Raw genomic sequence first — 23,069 nt, forward strand, 5'->3', positions numbered from 1 at the left:
CTGTTTTCCAACATGTCAAATGAATGCCAATACTCTGATTTCTAATAGGGGCACATGCAGTTATATAAGAGTGTGAATAATGGAAACAAATAAATATAAGGAGCTTCCCAACCTGCCTGCCACTATGACACAACAAGCTCGTAGTAGAACCGTAAGCTTAAGGTGAAATGGGAAGTCAGACTCCCTTCCTAACATATGGTAATAGATGCTTGCAACAGCACCAACAGAGCATGTCTGTCACTACCAAACATAGAAATCAGATATTTTTGCAGTCACAATATTATCTCTGCATTTTCCCTAACTGCTCCAGTCTTACATTGCTCATTTTTATCATTACAAAAAATAGAATCAGACATGCTTTGGTCATATTAGAAATACTGCAGTTACTATGGTAATGTCTTACTTCCCATGTAGTCAAAACCAGCAAACATCTGTGCTGATGTTCAATTACCAGCAAGACTTATAAACTTGGAGAAATGAAGAATTTGAATAGATTGGAACATATTCTCTTTGGAGAAGCTGTGTAAAAGTTACTGAAAGAAAAAAAGAATAATTATTCTGTATTACTAGGATGCTGAAGAAAATTTAAATCTGTGTTCCATACTGCATAGAACTTTTTTTTTTTTTTTCCTGAGACTGCAATTTCCAGGAAGCTAATTAAATTCATTTTGTGGCAAATTTTTATCTTCAGAACCTGCAGTTCACTGAACATAAGAAGAAGAAAAAAACAAAAACTGAAGCAGCAGGAAACTTTAAATAAGACAAATTACTTTTGCTCCACATTGAATTCTAGATCAAGTAAATGTCCTTGTCAGAATTACAGTCCAATTACAAAACCATTGCCTAACCAGCTTCAATTTCCATGGCATTTTACCAAGTAAAAGAAATGTTCTCTCCCTAGAAGGAAATATGCTGAAAGTGCTGGGATCCCTGCTAGAATTCTACTCATTTTTAGTAGCAAATTTAGAAACATAAGTGGACAAAGTGGCAGGGGGTTGGGGAGACAACTCACAGTATCACAGAATGGTCTAGGTTGAAAGGGACCTTAAAGCTCATCCAATGCCAATCCACTGCCAAGGGCTGCCCAGGGCTCCATTCCACCTGGGCTTGAATGTAAATGCTACCAGGGATGGGGCATCCACAGATTCTCTGAGCAGCACTGTTCCAGTGCCTCACCACTTCAAGTAAAAAATTTCCTCCTAATGCCTAACTTTAACTTCCCCTTAGATTGAAATCTCCTTGTCCTATCATGTCTCCCTCCTGTTTATAAACTCCCTTTAAGTATGCAAAGTTCATCTGAACACTTTACAGGGAGCATACATGACATCAGACCTAACTTGCTTTTACCTGTGAATAGGAAGGAATGAGAGACCCTTACATAGCTGCTCTTCAAAGTGCAGCTCAATCTCATCTATCAAGGAGAATGCAATAGATGATTTGGAGGAACTGAACAAGGGGAAGATTCCATAGCTGGACGGCTTCTCAACGCACATAGTTTCATAGGCAACAGGACTCATGTAGGTAGTAAAGCAGCAATGGCAAATATTTCAACCAGAATGGCACTCATAAATTGTGTCTATAATCCAACTTCTCCTTAAATAAATAAACAACTAATTCCACTATTTGTACAAAATCCTCAGACTGTTCAAGTCCAAGTCCATTTAGCACTGGGTATTGCAAGTTTGTGCTTGGTAAGTGGGAGCTTTTCAACTTCAGATTACAAAAGAAACTTATGGAGTGATTCACTCATCCCAATTTTCCTCTAAAAAGCACATGCTGGGAAGAAGCCTCTGAGCTGCTCATAAAACAGATTCTTTCAGCACTTCCATCTGCACACTCAAGTCTTGATCCTACAGATTAATCTCAAACATTCTGTAAAAAGTTCAAAATAATGAACATGGATCACATTTTCTCCCTTGTGAATTTTATACTAAACAGACCTCCTAAAAAACATGGCCTAAAATAGGATTCATATCTAATCATTTATACAGTTCTAATATTTAAGAAATGGTACTTTAAAAATCGGAATCTGTGTGAATAAAGAGTGACACAATGCAACAAAACATTTTTACCAGGGACAATGACTCTAAGTTGTATGCCTGCAATAAAATAATTCTATTGCTATTAATAAAGACATCATTATCATATGAAATCAAACTTAATCCAATGAATGTGAATAAATTTTCCAATTTTAGCGTTTGATCCTGCTCTCATTGAGGTCACTTGATGCAGAAACACTGACTTGATTGCAAGCTGAAGTCAATAGAACTGTATTCACTACACACCTGAAAATCCTGACAATGTAGGTGCACACATCCTTGTCAATCATATGTTGCTCCAGTGCCACACAGAACTCATAGACAGCACCACTGCAAATGAGCTGGCATCTTGTCTGAGGTAAGTCAGCCAAGTTTCGTAAAGTAGCTGTTAGCTGCACATAAAATATTTAAAGATTCATTAACCATGGCTATTTACTACAGAATTCATACTGTTTTGAAAATGTAATAAAGCTCAGGTCTCAGTCTGAATATCCTGTTAGCATCCTGCAGGTATGTATTTATCAGTAACTGTTAACAGAAACACGTAAGTAAAAAAATAGTGCATATTAAAATAAATGTTTGAAAATGAAAGATTGATACCGGTCTTTGCCTGCATGCAAACTCTTCCTGTGAGGAAAACATCATCTTCCACTTATTTTAAAATCTTCTATTCATGAATATGATCACATAGCAACTGAAAATTAAGTGAAATGCTATGGATAGTTTAAGTGATATTTTGTATAAGATGATCAGAGGCTGGAGCACTCTCCTATAAGGAAAGGTTGAAGGAACTGGGCTTGTTTAGCTTGGAGAAGAGCAGGCTCCAGGGAGACCTCATTGCGACCTTCCAGCTCTTGAAGGGAGTGTATAAACAAGAGGGGGAATGGCTGTTTATAAGGGCGGACAGTGATAGGACAAGGGGGAATGGTTTTAAACCGAGACACAGGAGGTTTAGGTTAGATATTAGGAGGAAGTTTTTCACACAGAGGGTGGTGACGCACTGGAACAGGTTGCCCAAGGAGGTTGTGGATGCCCCATCCCTGGAGGCATTCAAGGCCAGGCTGGATGTGGCTCTGGGCAGCCCTGGTCTGGTGGTTGGTGACCCTGCACGTAGCAGGGGGTTGAAACTAGGTGATCATTGTGATCCTTTTCAACCCAGGCCATTCTATGATTGTATTATTCTGATCTTGTAAATTTACATCTAAGTCTTGTAAATTATTGACATCTAACACATATTTTGTTAACTGTGAGTTATAAACAATGATGAACTGATTTTAAAAGGCAATATAATTTATTCACTTTGATTAACACATTTCAAAGTTAACCTAGATCAGGAGAAATCTAGCGTACAATCAGTATAGAAAATGAAAAGCTGAGGTCCAAGTTTATTTTGGAGAAATCTAAGTATTTTCAGAAGATACTGCTCTATTTCAAGGAGTTTCAAACAGGAAATATTCTATCACCTATACATATATGCAATGAATCAGCTGCTGTGTATTTTGAGATGCTCTGGTTCTCTTCCATAACAAGGGTATTCAAGTACCAATGTCAAACAAGCAATGACAGGTAAGTTAACAGTAAATCAAAACCAGAAACAACAAAATTAAAGTCAGGCCAAGATTAAGTGTTCCAATTGCTCATAATCACATAAAACTTGAAATGAAATATATCACTGAACTGCAGTGATTGTCTGGTGAGAAGTAATTCATCATTTTATAGAAAAATCTGTCAAAGAGCAGGTTACATCGTTGCTTTTGAGCAGCTTTTGCTCAGAGGGTACTAAGCACAACACTACCATTTTCCAACTACTTTTAAATTTTCTGTCCAATTTCAATACATTTGATGAAAAATGCATGTCTGCAATCACTACAAGTTTTAGGAAACAACAACCAACTGTATAGACTGCACAGAAAATGAGAAAGAGCTCAAGGGCTGCTAGAAGTAGCTGAAGTACTGCTTGCTCAGGCATGTAAGAAGTTAATTTGTTCAAAAACAGACTTCAGTGATCGATGCATATAAAATACTTTACTCCCTTCAAATCTTATGGGCCATTTATTTTTATTAGCACAGGACAAAAATCAAGGTAATAAACTATCAAACTCCACAAAGATACACAGTAGTTACTTCTGTTAAGGGACCATTTTTGAATCTCTAGATTTGCAATGCAAAAGTGAAAGACCACCTCAAGTAATTAATAAAAAAGGGCAAATCTACAACAACTCAGACCAAAGCTGAAAGCCTTGTGGAAAAGAAAAACATAAGAACTGAAAAGACTTAGAAACAGACCCACACATCTGCAGTGAGAATGACTCTCTAAACCTAGCATGAAAGGTCTCTACAAAAATCAACATATTGTAACCATCCATCCACTATGTTCCAGTCCTGCTGTTTAACTACCAGGGCCTTTATCTACACTAGATCCACAATGGCAGCACAAATTCTGTAAGTTTTACTGTCTCAGCTCAAGTATCAAGAACAACTTTGCACTTCTTCCTTTACTCAGCAGTTACTTTGTTATTATTTTATTAGAGCAGTTCCTTTAGTTTCTAATGGAGTAATTCTTGATTTTTGTTATTTAAATGAAAAAAACCCCATCATTTTATCAGCAATCTCCAAATACAGCATTCCTAAAATTTTACAAATATCCAGAAATATCCTGAGATCATTTGTCATATGAACTTCCATATGTTCCCAAACCATCTGAAATCAGACAACCTCAGAATTACTGCTTATGGAAAGCCCTGTTTTCAAAGAGCATTAGTAACATTTTCCAACCACACTGCCTCACTCATTTCTTGATATTGCAAAAAAAAAAAAAAAATTTTTTTTACGTTGCCTTTTTGCATTTACAAAGCCTAATATCTCAATGCACCTAAACTACCAAGAATTTTACTATTAGTGACCAGTATCACGCAGTCTCTGCATGGCCCAGGAGTAAACTCTACTAAATATATGAAAAACACAATAGTAAGTATATGCGTAAAGTTACTGAAAACGTACTCTCATTTCCCCTAACACTTGATCAGGGAAGCTCAGACAGAACTATAAAACTATCTTAGAAAGAACAGAAAAGGCCAGTCTGAAACAACAGCTCCACAGACAAATGGTGCAGGTAATACAAAAACAACAGCTAGCATATAAGTGAAATACGAAGATAACAAAGCACAAAATAACAAAAGCCAGCCAAAGAAATTCAAGAACTATTCTAATTCCTTCAAGCAGACAACATGATTCATGGAGAAATGTGAAACAACTTACTCTAGCAAACCCCACCAGCTCTAATTCTCATGTTGCCACGTGAAAAATCAAATACATGAAAACTGGAAATTTAACAGCAGATAAATGCTATTTTTAAAAGGGAAAGACATTTTAAAGGGAAAGACATTTAATTGCTTTTCAATTAAGGAACACAGAGTACTTGTTAAGTCTTGTCAGTGAAACTTCAAAAGCTTTGGCTTTTGAATAAGCATTACCATAATTCATAGGAATATGATCAGCTGCAGCAACATGAGTCAGAGACTGTCTTGGTTTCTTGCCTTCTATTAAGGAAAAATACATATTATTACAAACATTTTTTATTTTTGTATTCTGGAACTTCTGCATAATAAATACTTTGTTAAGAATGAAGACATCTGAGGGAAAGTTTATTCCCATAAAAACAAGCTGGCAAGATTATGTATAACACTGCCATCTGGTGATTGTGCAATTATACAGTTAAAGAATGAAGGGTCAGTCCCGTTTAACTGAAATGCTTGAGTTTTCAGGATTTAGAGCCAGCAGAGACTCCCTCAGAGATCATTGTGAATATTTAACATTCCTTTCTTCTCCAATGTAATTGTCCTCCATTCCTGAAAACCTATGTTTGCTCATTATTTCTGTGCAACACTGCATATTTGATCTTTTGCTAGAAGTTAAGTACGGCCCAAAGTTTTCTTTATTCTCAAGATGTGATCATTGAAGAAGAGGTCTTCGATGCTACATCCCTGAAAATGGAGCTGTTCTTGTATTTATTACAGTGATGAACATTTAATTGACACAGAATAAATTGTGCACTTTTACGTACACGTGTTAAAGAAAATGGCATGAGAAAGTCACAGAGGAATTCCATAGCAGCAGGAATCACTGTGCTACTACAGAAGAGATAGAGAAGAAAGGAAGAAAAGGCAATCCTGCAAAGTTGCAGGGAAATTCAGACAGCAGGTCAACCAGCTGAAAACACTGATTCATTTGTTTCATTAATTTGCAGTTCGCAAACTCACCCAGTCTGTTTATGTTTATATAAAGATTATACACGCTTATGGAGAGACATTGCTCCACTAAAACAAACAAAAATCAGTAAGAGTAAGGTGATGGTATAAGCTCTTCTTTTTCTCATCTAATTTCAAGTACCAAATCCCATGTTTGTAAGTGGCTATGCTAAATGACAGATTTCTCTAAACATTGTTTCAGAAAACCATCTAATCCATTTCCCTGTGAAAGGCCAGTAGCTCAGTTATCCCACTGGCTAATCTTTACCTCATACTTTACAAATCCAGTTGGCAAATTTTCAATAAATACATAAAAAACCCACAAGCTATGCATAACTTAAGATGTACTTACCAATTCATTTTATTTTTATTTTTTTTCTAAAACACCTCAGTTTAAACAGTTCAGAGCAAAGGACTATTCTTTATAGTCATCACTCACTAAGATTACCTTATCAGAAATTTTGAGTCTGCTGCCTTCAAAAAAGTTGTTCTACTGTTGGCTTTTATATTATTGGCCTTTTCCTTAAATTCTATTTCTGGAAAAAAGCACTTTGTCAAACCAATGAAGATGTGTTTTCCTACACTTTTTTTTTAATGCATTTTTCTTGTAATAAAAGCTTTTTTTTTTTTTTTTTTTTTCCTAATCTTCTAGGGCATAGCAGAATACATTTGTATTTATTACTACAATTTAAAGAATTTACAAGGGAACATATTTATTTACTGCAAGATCCAGAATAATGTCAGCATCATACTGTAATAATCAGAAATTTAATTAAATGCCTAAAAATATTTCTATTTATTCAGAATGTCCAAAGCCAGTAAAATTAACTACTGAAAATATGTGCAATAATTCAGTTTTGGTGCTGAACAACTTAATGTAAACTTGTTAAAAATAATTCTATTCAAATGCAGGCACAACTCTTGTCAGTGGTGCACAAGGTTAGCTTATCTCCTCTGATTAAGTTTTTTATTTCCCTGTGAAATGTTTACTTTTAGAAATGAAAGTAAATGCTAACCTGGACTAATAGGTGGCTCAAGCTGGAGAAATGTGAGTCATTTTCTTTTATGTTATTAATCTGCTTCATTAACTGCAGCAACATTTCGACAGCTCCTTTGTTGACCATTTCATTAAGGAGCACTGCATTTCCAGACATAAATTTTATAGCTCCCAAGCAATACAGGATAGCTTCATTGTTCTTCTGTAGATCTTCAGTTCTCAGGACCTCCAATAAACAATCTAAAACAAAAATTGTTAATTTTAGGCTTTCTGAATAATAATAATTTAATGTTTTATATAGTTCAGTCAACAAAGATTAACAACTGAAAAAAAAAAACCTCTTATTGAAATCCTTCTATACTTTTCCAATAAATGGGCTAGAAAAATTGGGTATTTGGATCAAAACCAAGGAACAATTATTGATGAATAACAGAAAAGGCCTAAGTTCTTTCTCTGCAGACTTGAAGAACCAGCATTGGTTGTAAACACACTGCGGTAATCATTAAACTCTTCATTCAAGATTTGAAAAAGTATCTATGCCTGGAATTTTGTGTTTGACACTTTAAACATTCCAAGGGGTTTATTCTTTTTACTTGCTGAAAAATCAAATGTGTTAAAGACTCTCACATGGAGCATTAAAAAGCACAGATGAGCAATTCAAATCTCACACTTGAAGTCTGTCCATAGAATCCTTAGCTTTACTCTCTATACTGATAAAGTTACTGTGTACTTTTGCCTAATGACAGCACTGTCAGACACCTGAAATGTTAAATGAACACTTGTTAGTACAAACCTAGTCTATTTTTTCAAATAGAGATATTCTGAATTTGGCAGGTGTATTTTAAATAAGCAAATCTAGCCAATATCATATTTTTGAATTTCTTGTAACTGACTGAAAGCTACATATACTTCTTCCTATGTTCCATCCACTTGAATAGAAATATTTTCACACCTTATTTGAGATCAGAGATTTCTGAAGTTATTCTCTCTGCATTGGGTTAACATGGCAAGTTTTCAGTAGCAGAGATGCTGCAGGAATGGCCTGTGTGGGCAAAACCCAGCACTGCCCCATGTCAGATCTGAGCCAGCTCCAGTTTCTCCAAAAAAGGAACCACTGCTGCCAGATCTGAGCCATGAGTGATGCTGGGTGCATCTCAAGGAGAACAGATTGAAGAAAAACTGCTGTGTGACAGCAGATGGGAGAGAGGAGAATGTGAGAGAAACAGTCCTGCAGACACCAAGGTCAGTGCAGCGGGGCAGGAGGTGCTCCAGGCATGAAAATTAAGTTTCCAGGAGAGGCCTATGGAGGACCAGCCTGTCCCTGTGCAGCCCATGGGCACTGTGCAGAGCACGTCTCCACATGCAGCCACATGGAGGAGCTCGAGGAGCAGGGGCAGAGGGTGACCATGAAGGAGTGAAAGAAACCCAGTTATGAATTGCTCCATTCCCCTGTGCTACTCAGGGGCAGGAGGTAGAAGACAGTGGATGTTTCAACATCTAAGATATAAATAATAAGAAAATACCTACCTAGTAATGTATCATTTTGAATGAGGTAGTCATTTTTTCCATTCCTGCAAACTTTAAACGCAAGCTTGCAGGCTCCGAGAAGATTTTTTCCATCCACTTTCATCTGCAAGAAAAAAGTCATAAGAATTATAAGAACTACAACTAATACATACATACTAGTTCAGACACTGCATTCTCACAGTAAAACTCTTAAAATCCAGCTAAAACCATGATAGGATACACAGCCACACTGAAAAGTTTGCAAAAATAAAAGGCACTAGCTAGCTTAAGCTCTCTTCAGCAAATTGTGGAGACTGACTTTGAAATAACAGATTATATATAAGCTTTTCATGTATTTTCTGCAGGTAGTATGATTGTACATCTTTTTTTCTAATTCACTCCTCTAAAGAAATTGCACACAGGATTCACTGGTTCTGCATCTATGGCCATATAACAAAGAAATCCAGTGCAACAATATATTTTGTAACCAAAGTTATTCTCAGGTATCAGAAAAGATCTTACAACATTCTAAAGGTTACTGAAAGAAAGGAAAGCAAGAGTTAGATCTGTAATGACAATCTCTTTCCTGTCTCTGCTTTTGAAGGGCAAATTCCTGCTGCTCAGGATTTTTTAAAGATGGAAAAAGGAAAGATGGAAAAAATGAAGGAAAAAATGTTTATAACAGAACATTTCTTTCAAGCACCAAGTAACACCTATGCAGTATCTGAATATATATCTTTTGATAAAAATAATGTATATCAACTTAAAGAAGAGAATTACTAATATGTCTACAATGCAATGCCAGGTGGTATCACTTCAGTAGTGACAGTCCACATATACTTAATATCCAACTTAATAGAAGTTGAACTAGAAGGTTTAAGAGCACCAACTTAAGTGAGAGTTCTAACCAGCAATATTAGGAAATATTGCCAGCGTTTTATGTTAAATCTTAAAACACATCAACATTTTGACTAAATTCAGTTCTTAAAAATTCTCAGTCAGCACAGATGTACTAATTCCTAAGGTAAATCATACGCCTGAAACTATATAGATTATTAAAGATTCTACATATAATCTTTCATAAAAATCAGACAAATAATCAAATGCAGATTGCTATTGAGGGAGAAAAAACAGTCTGTATGGGGTGAAAGGACAGCTCCTAAGGAAATGCATATGTTTAAGCAAGATCACACTATGTAACATAAGCTAAAGCTAAGCGCTGATTTCAGCATTTTTTCGTAATTTTAAGCCCCTAGTCTATTGATTATACACAAAAACATAGCATCATTGAGATTTCAATGTATAGTGTTGATGCTAAGACTAACTGTCCTGCTCCTCATAGAAATACTGTGATTCTGTAAATCACAAATCTATAAAAAGAAAAGGAATCTTAAACAGAATGGAATATTGCAGAAAAATATATTACCATCAGTTTCTCAAGTACAACAACATTAATGGAACTACTGGGACGTGGCACCACGGTGACTCACCTTACCATGAATGAAAAATAGATAAAGCTTTTAGAAGCACACACCTGTTGTGTCACACTTAAAGCAGAGATGACTTGTCACCACACTGACATTGCTAGCAACAAAAATGATGAATTCAAAACAATCACTTACCAAACCACTGACTCACATCAGTGCACATCTATAAAACTGAGCACTTGTCTACTTCAAATTCTACTAATAATTCAGTCTTACCTTTATATTACTTCTGATTTTATACCTTAGTTTTAGCATAAATTACTCATTTCAATCCCAATACATCTCTCTTAAAAAAAAAAAATAATAATAATCACTTGACTGTGCCTTTGGATACATCCCATTCCTTCTGTTGTTTTTTGTTTGTTTGCTTTTGTTGATTTTTTTTTAATGAAAATTGCTGGCTCTATCTTAAAATCTTATTTTAAGGCATTTACAGTTCTCACAATCAAACTCTGTGCCTCCAATGAGAATCTAAGTCTACCCTAGATATCTTACGCTAGTGCACAGTTCCAAAGTGATGTTGGAAAAACAGTTTATTTCCCTTCTTTTCAAAAATAATTGGAGAGAGTTAGCATGTAACTTTCTTCATTCTACTCCACATCAGACAAACTTGATGGTCTCTATCAAATGTGATTTTCAGATCTCTAACTATTTAAGACATACTTGCAGGCTTCTATTCATTATGTACTTTAAATGACTTCTCTTTGGATAGAATTTTCCAGCTTATGTTCATCTCCCTTAATTATCAGCTACATTTAGACCATGTTTCCCTAGCTTGCTTATACAGATATCATACAAAATGATAACAAAAACCTTAGAAGTGTAATTTAACATGAGGGCTGCCACTAACATTATCTGACCTTGGAAAATGTCCTTGGCTGTTCCAGCTTTCACAAAGAAAGGGACAATTATAATTACTTATTTAAAAAAAAAAAAAAAGTTTTAATATTTTCAGATAAATGTGTTTGAAGTCAATATATTCAAAACTATTCAAAACTAAACTTTAATTTCAGACCTAACTTTTTAAATTGTTTCTAAAATCCCAGTATATGTATCTCAGCTTAGGACACCATCTCTTTTCCATGCAAAAGAAATAGGCCAGCCACGGTACACCAACTACCATACTTTGAGTCCCTATTTCCTTACCCAGATGCAATTTCTCTGCAAAATATAGGCTCCAACAGGTGCCCATCTGAATGAATGGGCGTATTTGTAAGGCAAGAAAACACAATTAGCAAATTGTTAGTTTAAACACCTTTTAGAAGGATGAAATGAAAAGATAGATATAAACTGTAGTTCACAGGCTTAAGCTTCACGTTCTACCAAATAGCATTTTGAAAAACTTACAGACAGAATAATCTTTGCCAGCTTCAGGCAAAGTGGATCTGAATCAATTTCTACAAGTTTATATAATGTCTTCAGAAGCATACTTCTTCCTTTAAATCTTTTTCCAAGCATATTTCCTTCATTCAAGACTTGATAGAGTTTGGTGCAAGCCAAACAAAGACTTTCTACGTTGTCTTCTAATTGAAGGGAGAAGGAAAGGAAAGAAAAAATGCAAAATAATAATCATTGTCATCTTTTCCAGAGCATCTTAATAGACATAAACACAGGAGAACAGAATAAAAAATGCGTTGCATAAGAACAAAAATAAGGCAACCAACAGATCTTCAAAGATGATAATGCAGTTCTTAGAAACAATTATATGTTGGCCTTTCAAAAAGAAAAGGGGCCAAAAATATGATTTTCTTTAGTTCCAATTGTTTCACAGGAAGGACATAATTAGATTTTACCTCTGAATAATATTTTGCTTACCTATAAAGAACATGTCACTATGAAAAAGTTTAATTCAGCGACTCCCATTTCACAGTAACAGCATTAAGCAAGGAAAGGGTGAATTGCACAGCTGTTTTCAAGTTCTCTGACAGCTGCCTTTTCTACACATCAGTTACAGGTGACGGAATCCTGCCTTTTTAAAATAACAATATAGTTTGGGAATCACTCAGAACTGTACAAGTGTTCCAGACTTATCTACATCTGCAAAATTATAAAAAATAAAAAAATAATAAAAAAAATCTAATCTGTAGCATACTATAATGAATGCTGCTCAAGATACTGTAAAGTAGAATCAAACCCTTTATTCAACATTTACATTTAACTACTTGTAAAAACAAAACTAGTTCTATATTCTACATAATGTTTATACAGGGCAACTGAAAAAAACTTTTAAATAAAGATGGATTTCAGGGTTAAATCTTCCAAGCCTTATTTAATTTACTCAATTTTGTTTCAGTATTCTGGGTCACTGTACACTTTTCTGAGTCATCTAACACTTTAAGTACAAGGGGAAATTTTCAGTGAGACTTCCTCATTTTTCTAAACTTAGTTTAGACTTCCAATACTGCCCACGCTTAAAATAGTGAATCTATGAAGTACTTTATTTTTATAACTATTACCTCATCACTGACTGTTCAATTGGTAGAGCTATGGCCTCTAAAACAAGCTAATTTCATTAGACAAGATGTTCTCTTAGCCAGTGTTTTTTATTTTACACTGCTAAGTCACTGAACATATTAAAGCATAAATGACTACATAGTTCAACTACAGTTATTCTTCTGTAAATGAATAAATGAGTCTTGTGTTTCCTTCAGGAAGTAAAACAGAAAATACATACTTTCAAGAACAGTGTTACCCACCGCTTTCCAGTTCCTGTAGAATTGGTAGAACCTTCACATGCCAAAAGCTTTTTTCCTCTTCCAGTTCATCTATTCTCATATCATCCTCTAATCCTTCAAAATACATTCAAAACAGAAGCACATATTCAGTGAAGATTTCAACTTCTACACAAATAAATAATTACAAACACTTCATTCATCACTCATGGAAAAAAAAAAAAAAAAGCAAGCTAAAAATGTCTGATTTTGCTATACTCTGGGTTATTCTACCAATTCAAGCTTTTTTTGTTGTTGTTCACAATTCCTCAAAAACAAGAGTTCTGCACAAAATTAGATGGAGAAATGTTTTGATATATAAAGCTGCCCTATAAATCCAGATTTGTTTCTGTTTGCTGACATTAATGTTTCATTTGACTGCTGAACTGGAAGGTAACAACTACATTTACATCACTGTGTTTTTCAGCTTTGTATCCCTGTGATAGCTTATTCTGTGTTAAAAACATCCACACTACAGACAATCCGCTAAGTGTAACAATTGTATCTAGTACACATGTACAATATTACACTAAGCTTGATTAGCTGACAGTTTGTTCTAATAGAATCATCAAATGGCCTGGGTTGAAAAGGACCATAATGATCATCTAGTTTCAACCCTCCTTCTATGTCCAGGATTGCCAATCACTAGACCAGACTCAAATGAGAAGTAAGGGACAAATTCTTACTACTTATTACATTCTGTTAGTAACTCTAACCACCTCACACAATCAGTTTTTAAAATCTTCCTAAGTTTAGGTAAAATACATACTTCTCTCTTATTCTTTTGTTACATGTTAGACTGTTTGTAGCACAGTTGGTATTTTGGGAGATAAATAGCAAACTCCAGACATCTGAAATATGCCCTGCCTCCAATAAGCATGACAAAGTTTGAAGTAAAACCATTTCCATTTTTCTTGTCCAACCCCTACCTATGAAATAGTACAAATAAATTATAAGGCTTGTAAATGGAGAAGATAAAGCCTCAAATAGCAAATAGCAAACTCCCACTTTAAGTAAATGGAAGAAGAGCACATCACAGCCTTTGTCAGAATGATCCAGAATCACACATCTGCTGAGTTCTAGTAAAACAGTAATAAAGTAACAGTGAAGTAGAAAACTTCAAGTTGGCATATCAGACTCTCAAATATACACTTGAGATGTGTGAAACATGTCAGTTCTCAGAAAATAATATTTAAAATCTGCTCTGTAAAAATCAGCAAAATGCATCTCTATGAGGGAATCCAGACTCTTCAGCTAATGTAGTAGGACAAAGCTTTGTTAATTTCCAGGCAGCTATGTCAGCTTACACAAAGTGATAAGTTGATAAAGTGTTAATGGAAACCTCTTGAACGTTGTTCCTGTACACCAACAACACTAAAAATGCAATATATTTAGAAAACCAAATATATTGTTCAGTGAAAAAAAAAATCTCCAAATCATAATATTTAGATTATATATGTTTGAATGTAGTTCACATCTGAAATAAATAAATAAATAAATAAATAAATAAATAAATAAATAAATAAATAAATAGAAGAAGTAACAAAGAAAAACAAGGTTTTTGGCTGGAGGTTTGGAGACTGAAATGCTTTATATGAAGTACCTGTTAATCTTCTCTTGAAGTCTATACTCCTTGGCTTTGATGCAACCATGCCATGCTTTTTTATCTGGTTACTAAAAGAAACAACATACATGTACACAGAATGTACATCAGAATACAACACCTACTTCAAATGCAATACAAGATCTGTGTATTGCTAACCAACTGGAAAACATACATTCTTTTTACTACTGTGTTAATTACCTGCTCATTAAAAATGACACATAAAAACAACATTTTCCTGTATGTATTACAGAAAGCTCTTTCAGAAATACTGACTTATTTACACCACAAGAGGTCACCCTTACGGAATACAAACTAACACATTTCAACTTCTACAGTAAGACTGAAAGCTAACCAAACTAAACTCGGAGAATCAATTTTTATCATCAGTATCATTAACTGAATATGAGCTCAACTAATTTGAAACTGCAGGTTTATTCATTCACAAGGACAACTGCTTCTTCTGATAGAATTAACGCTTCTAGGAAATTTAATTAGAAGAATTTCAAATAAACCCTTTGATAAACCTTAATGTAAATTCAGCATGTGAACTGTTTCTAACTGTATAATGGTCACTAGTTTTGTTAGTAAAAGAAACATGCTTTGTTCTATCTCTTTTTTTGTTTGTTTGTTAGTAATACCATAATTCTAGTTGGTTACATCATTAGTCATTGGCCAAATGAAATTACTACATACATCTTTGATAAATGTATTGTTTGTTTGCCTATGCACCCAAGTAACACTGATCTAAATACATTATTAAATATATTATTGATTTACTATTAAAATAGAAATCTTTCCTCCCTTAAGTTATATAGACGAAGACGTTTGTCTTCAGTACATGTTTAATTTAACACTCCTTATTCCATTTACAGTCCACGTACCAATACAACCTAATCCCCTAAATTCCCTTTTAGGGCTAATAGAAGCGTGTTAGCAACATTATTTCTTTCTTTTTTTTTTTTTTTTTTTTTTTTTTTTTAACCTGTTAACTTAGTTGCTATAAAGCTTAAAGCTAAACTGTTTTTCAAGCGTTTTGCTGGATTGCCCCCTAAATCCTGTCTGCCAGTCCAGACAGAGCTGTAAATCATCCTATCAACAGATGGAGACAGAATAAAACACAAAGCTCGTGTAAGATCACTTCCCTATCAAAGAGACTGGAAAGCTGACTGCTATCAGTCAAAATTTCCCAAGCAATCATATTACAGAGGAACATTCACTTCATTATGGCTAACAGTGAGTCATGCTTTCCTTTAGAGCATGAATATTAAAGTTCTCTAAAATCCAAATGCTTATACAAACTACCCTGAAATTCTTTCATCTCATGTATAGCAGTTCATAGTCAGCTAAGGAAGCAACACATGAAAGATGGAAAAAAAAAATAGACAAGCACTTGCATCCCTAAAACAGACCAACATGTGTAAATACATAGTTTAAGAAACATGGTTCTATAGGACATGTTAAATACAATTTACTGTATTAATACAAATCAACACTTGGGTTCATTTACGTGAGTTGTTCTACAAACCTCAGAATTTTCCAAAACAATTCTGAGGTTTTGCTTTCCCTGAAATGAAGACTATAACCTCAGCAAAGGACACCAAATAAGTATGGTAATAATAATTACTTCAGTCATCTAGTACAGATATACTCAGAAATCAGAATAACAACAACGATATGCAGGCACGGTGACACTACCTGCCTACATGAATACAGATGTCTAGAGTTTGCTTTCCTCAGAAAAAAGTTATTCTCTTCCCCTAAAACATTAATCCATAGGAAGAATCCAAGAAACTTCAACAGAAACAATCCTACAAGTTTTGTAGGATATAAAATGAGCTGAATAGAAGAGACACTGAAGGAAAGGATGTGATAACCTGAACAATTATCAGATACAGAGTATACATATGGGCAATGCAGGGAAAGACCATATCAAAGTCTGAACTTGAGGGGGAGGGGGGGGGGGAAGAAAAAAGTTTGGTTGGAACCTGTGTTTTCTTAAACAATAGTACCAATAGGTTTATGGACATAGCACGCGTAAAAAGGAGATTGCTGCACTGCTGGTGTTCATAGAATCACCAAGATTGGAGAAGATCTCCAAGATCAAGTCCAACCATCCACTACCACCTATATTTCCAAACAAAACCATGTCCCTTAGCACTACATCTAAATGTTTCTTGAACATCTCCAGGGACAGTGACTTCACCACTTCCCTGGGCAGCTTGTCTATACTCTTGAGAAATGTCCTCATAAATTAATTAGCTTACCAGGAACTCATTATTTGCAGAAAGAGAATACTCTGAATATATACATAAATGCAAGCAACTAGTGGGCCTGTTCATCTTCAGGGAATATGTACAATTCATGAGTTTTGTGAGAGTATAAAATCTCTTTTATGTATCTTTACCACACTGTCAACTCCATTTTAGTCAGAGACTTTTGCTTCTTTGTTATCTTTCTATTTTCATGTAAGATTGAAACTTAAGTAGCAAGATCTTGTTAAGAACTTTGCAGTTAAAATGTAATCAACCTACTCTAAGAAATAAGTTACCTAATATTGAAGGGAGCTGGCTTGTCAAGAGAGTGGTTGCCTTGGAAACAAAGTCAATTGGCAGAAATCTGATCAGCTGAGAAGGGACTCATCAAGAAAATCAACTGACAGACTCTGATGATTTACAGAAGAGAAATAACTTGACAACTGGTTCATCTCTATCCCTCTCATACAAGGAACACTGCTTTCTTGAATGTACTCAGACTATGATGACTTCCAAAAAGAACATGAGCCAGAACTGCAGCAGTGGTATTTTTCCTCTGCAGAACAATATATACTGAATTGAAAGCAGCGTTCATTCAGAAACTACACTTATACATTTGCATGCTCTAACTATGATCCTCTGTTAATGGCACTCCAGGAAACACGTTTCTAATAACTGCATCCTGGAGGCAAAGAATTAGGCTACCTCTCTCTAAAGATGCTGTTTATGTCAGCAAAGTCTGGCTCACAAATGTAAATGTAAGGGTCCAACAAAGAAACAGTGCTTGAATTCCTTCCTCATACCGTGGGACCTTATATGTCTCAGAAACTGGTTGCCTCTTTGCTTGTAAAACAAAGGAGTCTGACAACGGGTCTGAGGTTTGGGACACAGCTCTCCACACAGTTAAACCATTAGCATAGCCTCTGTGGTGGTTTTGGCCCAAGAGAGGTAGCACTCTCCTTGACAAAGGCCTTGACGTGGAGGAGAGATAAGCAGGGACAGGGACATTACCAGCTGGTACTTTACATGGGAGAGGGAAGGGGCTAAAAAAATCCTTTCATTGTATTAACATAAATCACATCAGTAGTTGGCCATCAAGTCCAAGATAGAGTCCTCTTTTGCTGCTATTAGTCAGTAGTACAGAAGTAGTCCTGGTGCACCAGTCATCACTTAGCTGCTACTTAAGTGAGGCATACAGCACAATACTAACATACGTTCGTGCTTCTCCACAGAACTGTCTCTAACAAGTATGTTTGATCAGTGAGGTACCAAAGCTCAACTAGAAAGAAAACTCTGTGATCATCTCCATGCCCTCTCATCATGATGAAGTCCTTGTAACAACTATATATTCTAAAAACTTTGTTAGAAAAAACTAAAAAAAAAAAATATGGAAATGGAAAAAGAGAGGAATGCAGTAACTGAGGTAATGCAGTAAAGGATGGAGGATGAGGGTGTGTTCAAATAGTAGGAATAATTGGGGATGAGCAAGAGTGGGTATGGAAAAGGCTGTAAGCCCCTCACTATCCATTTCTGCAAGTGCCAAAATCTCATGCATCTCTGTTCCCCTAGAAATTATGAGCCGCTCTTCTTGCACCCAGGTAAACTATCCCCTGCAAGACAGAATCTCAACAGAGTCTTGTGAAGGCAGTGAGCTATTACCACACATACAGCACATAGATAGCATGCTCTGGGCAAGTGCTGTAAGGAAGTCATACAAAGCTGACACTAGCTGGGGTATAGAAGTATTTATTTTTTCCATTTTTAATCAAGGAAATTAAGATGAACTATCAACTTACGTGATCTGGAAGACAACTAGATTCCACAGAGCACCCTTTAACTTTGCATTTATAAACATCTTTTGTTGTGAATTCTATGTGACTGCATAAGAATAACTCTTAGGAGGCAAGTGGTATGTTAAGATTTCAAAAGAACCAAATTGGTTTCTACTGACAAAAACTGAAGAAATTAACATGCAAGGAGTTTCTGGAGACTGACTAACAAAACAATATTGTCCTTCCCTCAGCTCCATACAAAATATTCAGAATATTAGTAAATCTCAAACATCAGCAACATTTAGTCCAGACAAGGCAACTTAGAAGACAGCTTGGAAAAACAAACACTACACTGTCTGCTCAAGGTGCCATCTGCAGAATATACAGTAACACTAAAATTTACATGCATTTTACACACACTTCATAAAAATATGAAACAAAACATCATCTAGTTTGTCCAAAGGCTCACCTTCAACTACTCTTTATAGTGTATGAAAAGACATCATAAAACTTGTAAGTATGGACCCTCACAGATAGATTTCTCTTTAGAAGTTCTTTCCTGATAATAAGCCCTAGTCTATGCTGCTGCCACACGAAAGATGACTTATCACTCACCTGCTTACATTGGCCTCAATGCTAACTTACAGTAGCCAAAACCTCGCCTTCAAATATCCAGAAGAAAATCAAACTTTTTTTAAGCTCTGAAAGTAGAATAGGCAATGAAATAAGATGCAGACTGTTTATATATAAGTAAAAACACTAAACAAATGTATGCATTGCATACACTGCGAAGTCAGACTTGATATAGCTACATCCAAAACCAAGAATCCTTGGTTCTAAGTAATGAGAAGACCAGATTCAGAGCAATGCTAAGCAGATCCTGGCAGCCCATTCAGGCAAGCCAGAGGTATTAGATGGGCTATGAAGCACAGAGGGATTCCTGCCAGAATTGATCACAGCTGTCTCTCCCAGTAGTGGGTAATCTTCAAACAGTTATGCCATTTTAGAAAGACTGTTTGACATGTTACTGGCCTATCTGTTCAGAGCGAGATTACATCTACACTATAATTCAGGTTTATTTTTAATGCTAGCAGTATACAGGACAACATACCTTCTACTGACAAAGATCATTTAAATATTTAAGCAAGTCTACATTTTCCTTTCAACCAAAGATTCCAAATTTCTGTATGGGCTATAAATGGAAAAACTGTAAGGATATGCTGGGAAACTAATACAAAACCAATAAGTTATTAATAAGAACATCCATGGGTAAGTAAACTAGTTTTCTTCTTTTGAGTGCCTGTTCTTGTCGACTACATAAGAAGAATGCTACATCTAATGTCTAATGTTTGCTAAGTAGATCTAATTGTGGAAAATATGGCTTAGGGAAACACCTCACAGACAAATAGCTTTGGTAAACACAACTCTCTGAAAGATAAACTCTTTGATACTCCCCTAGAGAAAAATATAAAGCCAGTAAAAAAAAGTCATCTTGTCCTTAAAGAAAACAGAAGGACCTCCTGTAAGAACCTGAAACTTTTCTGCTCCCCTATCCAATGATAAAGGGATATTTTCTTAAGCAGGCTAAGAATAAAGGCTCTCCTATGTTCACAGCAGACCGAAGTACTTTTGCAGAACCAGAAATGAGAGACAGGGAGCTTGGTGCACACAAGTGCATTGAAAAGAGATCTTGAATCAAGGGAAGGGGTCTGTGTCTCCAAACTTAAAGATACATGAGGTCCTGAAAGCAAAAAGGATAGGTTATGTTAGCACCAAATATAAACTACATCAGTAAATTATTACCACCTGTAATAATTTTCTGAGTAAGAGGAACTGGAATTGCTCAGGAGACACACACATGCTTCCCTTACTAGACAATAGGAAACTCCCTCCAAAAACTTCTTTGTTGATGTGTATAACAAGCAGAATATCAGGATATTCAGGTTCTAAAAAAATACTTCAATGTCACTGTAGACCTACCATAGATGATCCACCAATTTTAAATACCTGATATTTCCCCCTCCCCAACGAAGTGTACAAACCTCCAAGAAAAACACTGCTGAAAAATGAATTCATGTTAAATCCATGCACAGCATTTGTAGATATGAAACACAGCACTGATATTTTCTATCAGTATTAGAAATAAATAATGCATATATCTGACAATTTCCTGTTTAGCTGTGGTACACTGACAGAAAAACTGAACGCTTCTATCAGATAAGGTGCTTAAGCCTTCAGAACACAAGAATGTTCCCCCTTTATCCTAGAGGAAGGGCAACTTTTTTAAGGCTTCTGGATGTCAGGAAAAATTGAAGGGCTACAGCTGCACAAAACATTAAATCAACAGTTGCAAATTTGATTCAGAAGAGATGCTACAAATTTTACTGAGTAAACATTAAGAAAAGAAGCAACTCAGAAGTGTATATGTGCGCTGTATGTTTATTTCACACAAGGCTCAGTCACACTGGCAGTGAACAATATTGTCCATCTGTGCTAGAATATTCATTAAATCGAAAAGTTATCTTCAGGCAGAAATGGGTTAGATGCTAAACAGTCCAGCACTGCTCTTAGAGCTGTTGATGTTTATAGGGAAACTATGTACTAAGTCCTGCATGTTTTCCCCAAGATTCAATAAATGTGCACCACTTAAATCTAACTTCCATTGGGGTGATTATACTTTGCAAGCCAACTATTCAAGATCATTATCCTTGCTTCTTATAGATATACAATTAGAAAAGCTATCCATTATAAAAACAACAACAACAAAAAAACCAACATCAAAAAATACCAACCAGACCCTTCTTCTAATGTGAGTGCTTCATGAAGACAATGGTAACTTAGAGGTTAAGATGCAAAACAATAGTTTTTCCATTGCAATGGAAAACTGCTAAAATTTCACATTTTGAGTTTGAAGCAGAACCACTCAAATCACTCAGACAGAAAAGCAGTAGTCAAGAGGACTAGACCAGAAAATTATACAAGGGGGCCAATGTGGGCACTCAGTATTCCAGCAATAGAGCACCAATTAATATCCATAGTTCAACTCAAATTTCACACAGTTGAAATACAATCAGAATTTGACACCCTGGGGAGAAATAAAAATAAAAATAATAAATAAAAAAAAAACAACCAAAACACCACTAAAGCAAAACAAAAACAACAAAACAAGACAACACAGTACCACACACCAAGGCTCTCAGTTTTACTTGATCAAGACTCACACACACTCTACTTGAAGCCTTGTAATAAAAACAGGTATACTCCATAGTGAAATCAATCTTCTAAACATTGTGAATATTACAAAAAAAAATGGACCAGAAATTCAGCCTGTCTCTCCAGCCATGTAGTCTGCTGTAATTCTTGTCTTAACATGAAGATGGCCTTACAATGTTTTAAAAAAGCATTTAAGAAAAAAAAAATAAAAAACCAACTTGAAGGATAAGACCAGTTACATAGGTACTTAAACTATTCAGATTATACATGTAAAAAACACTGTATGTTATGCAAATCTTGTTCACTAAAAAATCCAATTGATATTTTGAAACTAAGCAACTAATAGGAATTGTTTTTATCTTTTGGCAGAATCAGAAAAAAGAATATTTTGCTTCACTATTCATTCTGATAGAAAAAATTCCCATGTGCCAATTAATATTTGCATTTCCTATTAATCTATTTATTATCACTTAATTATACTATCCAGATATTTTATGTTGCCAAAAGTTTTCTGTGTTGTCACTCATTGGTTGAAGAGGGAGTATGGTTTTCACTTTGTTTTATTTTAAACAAGGTGATTTCCTCCCAACCCATAACATAGTACCTGAAAGATACTATCTTTTTATACAAAGTGCTACTTCACTGAGCTACTTATGAGAATGTATTTCTATTTAGCTCAACTACTAAACTTTCCATAATGTCACCTCAGGAGACAAACACTGTAGATATAAACACAAGAAAGAAACAAGCAATAAATATGCCTCAAAGAAAAAAAGAATAACAGCCCAATTTTTAAAGACTACTTTTCTTTTAGTAAACATAAAGGACATAGTGTATTACTTGCAGACAGCTAAAATAAGCATAATTTAGAGTATTAAACCAATTAGATAGATCTCCACTCAGTCCTGTTTCTTGGTTACAATTTTCAATTGCATATAAATAATTGAAAAGTGTACTTGATGATACAAATGTCCTGAAATTATTTTACCACCAGAAAAGACAAAAGAAGAAAAGGAGTGAAAACTGTACCTGAGATTCTGATACCATTGATAAGAGAAAAGATAATAGTACAAAGGTAACATAATTTGCAAGAGTGTGTCGACAAACAGGCCAACTACACTCTGAGTCATCCTGAAGATGAACAAATAACAATTCCTCTATAAAAACAATCATGAGCAGAGTCCATTACTTACGACAGCTCCAGCAACAAAAAGAATAAAGCATTCTGTTTATACAGGC

General features: G+C 35.2%; 1 protein-coding gene across 9 annotated transcripts in view; it reads right to left on the reverse strand.

The window, feature by feature from the left end:
* Positions 1-23,069, reverse strand: part of ARMC2 (armadillo repeat containing 2) — a 98,071-nt gene that overhangs the window by 29,349 nt on the left and 45,653 nt on the right. For all 9 annotated transcript variants that reach the window (XR_016464418.1, XM_090135902.1, XM_090135903.1 and 6 more), the window contains 6 exons: positions 14,591-14,661; positions 12,973-13,065; positions 11,624-11,799; positions 8,811-8,913; positions 7,303-7,523; positions 2,286-2,431 (listed from right to left, as the gene is read on the reverse strand). Coding sequence is in view for 8 of the 9 variants with exons in the window: in XM_090135902.1 (XP_089992028.1) it covers positions 2,286-2,431; positions 7,303-7,523; positions 8,811-8,913; positions 11,624-11,799; positions 12,973-13,065; positions 14,591-14,661 (810 nt within the window). In the remaining variant the exon portion in view is untranslated. The remainder of the gene's footprint in view (positions 1-2,285; positions 2,432-7,302; positions 7,524-8,810; positions 8,914-11,623; positions 11,800-12,972; positions 13,066-14,590; positions 14,662-23,069) is intronic.

Source organism: Phasianus colchicus, chromosome 2, assembly GCF_987193195.1.
Source record: "Phasianus colchicus chromosome 2, bPhaCol1.hap1.1, whole genome shotgun sequence".
NCBI lineage: Eukaryota > Metazoa > Chordata > Aves > Galliformes > Phasianidae > Phasianus > Phasianus colchicus.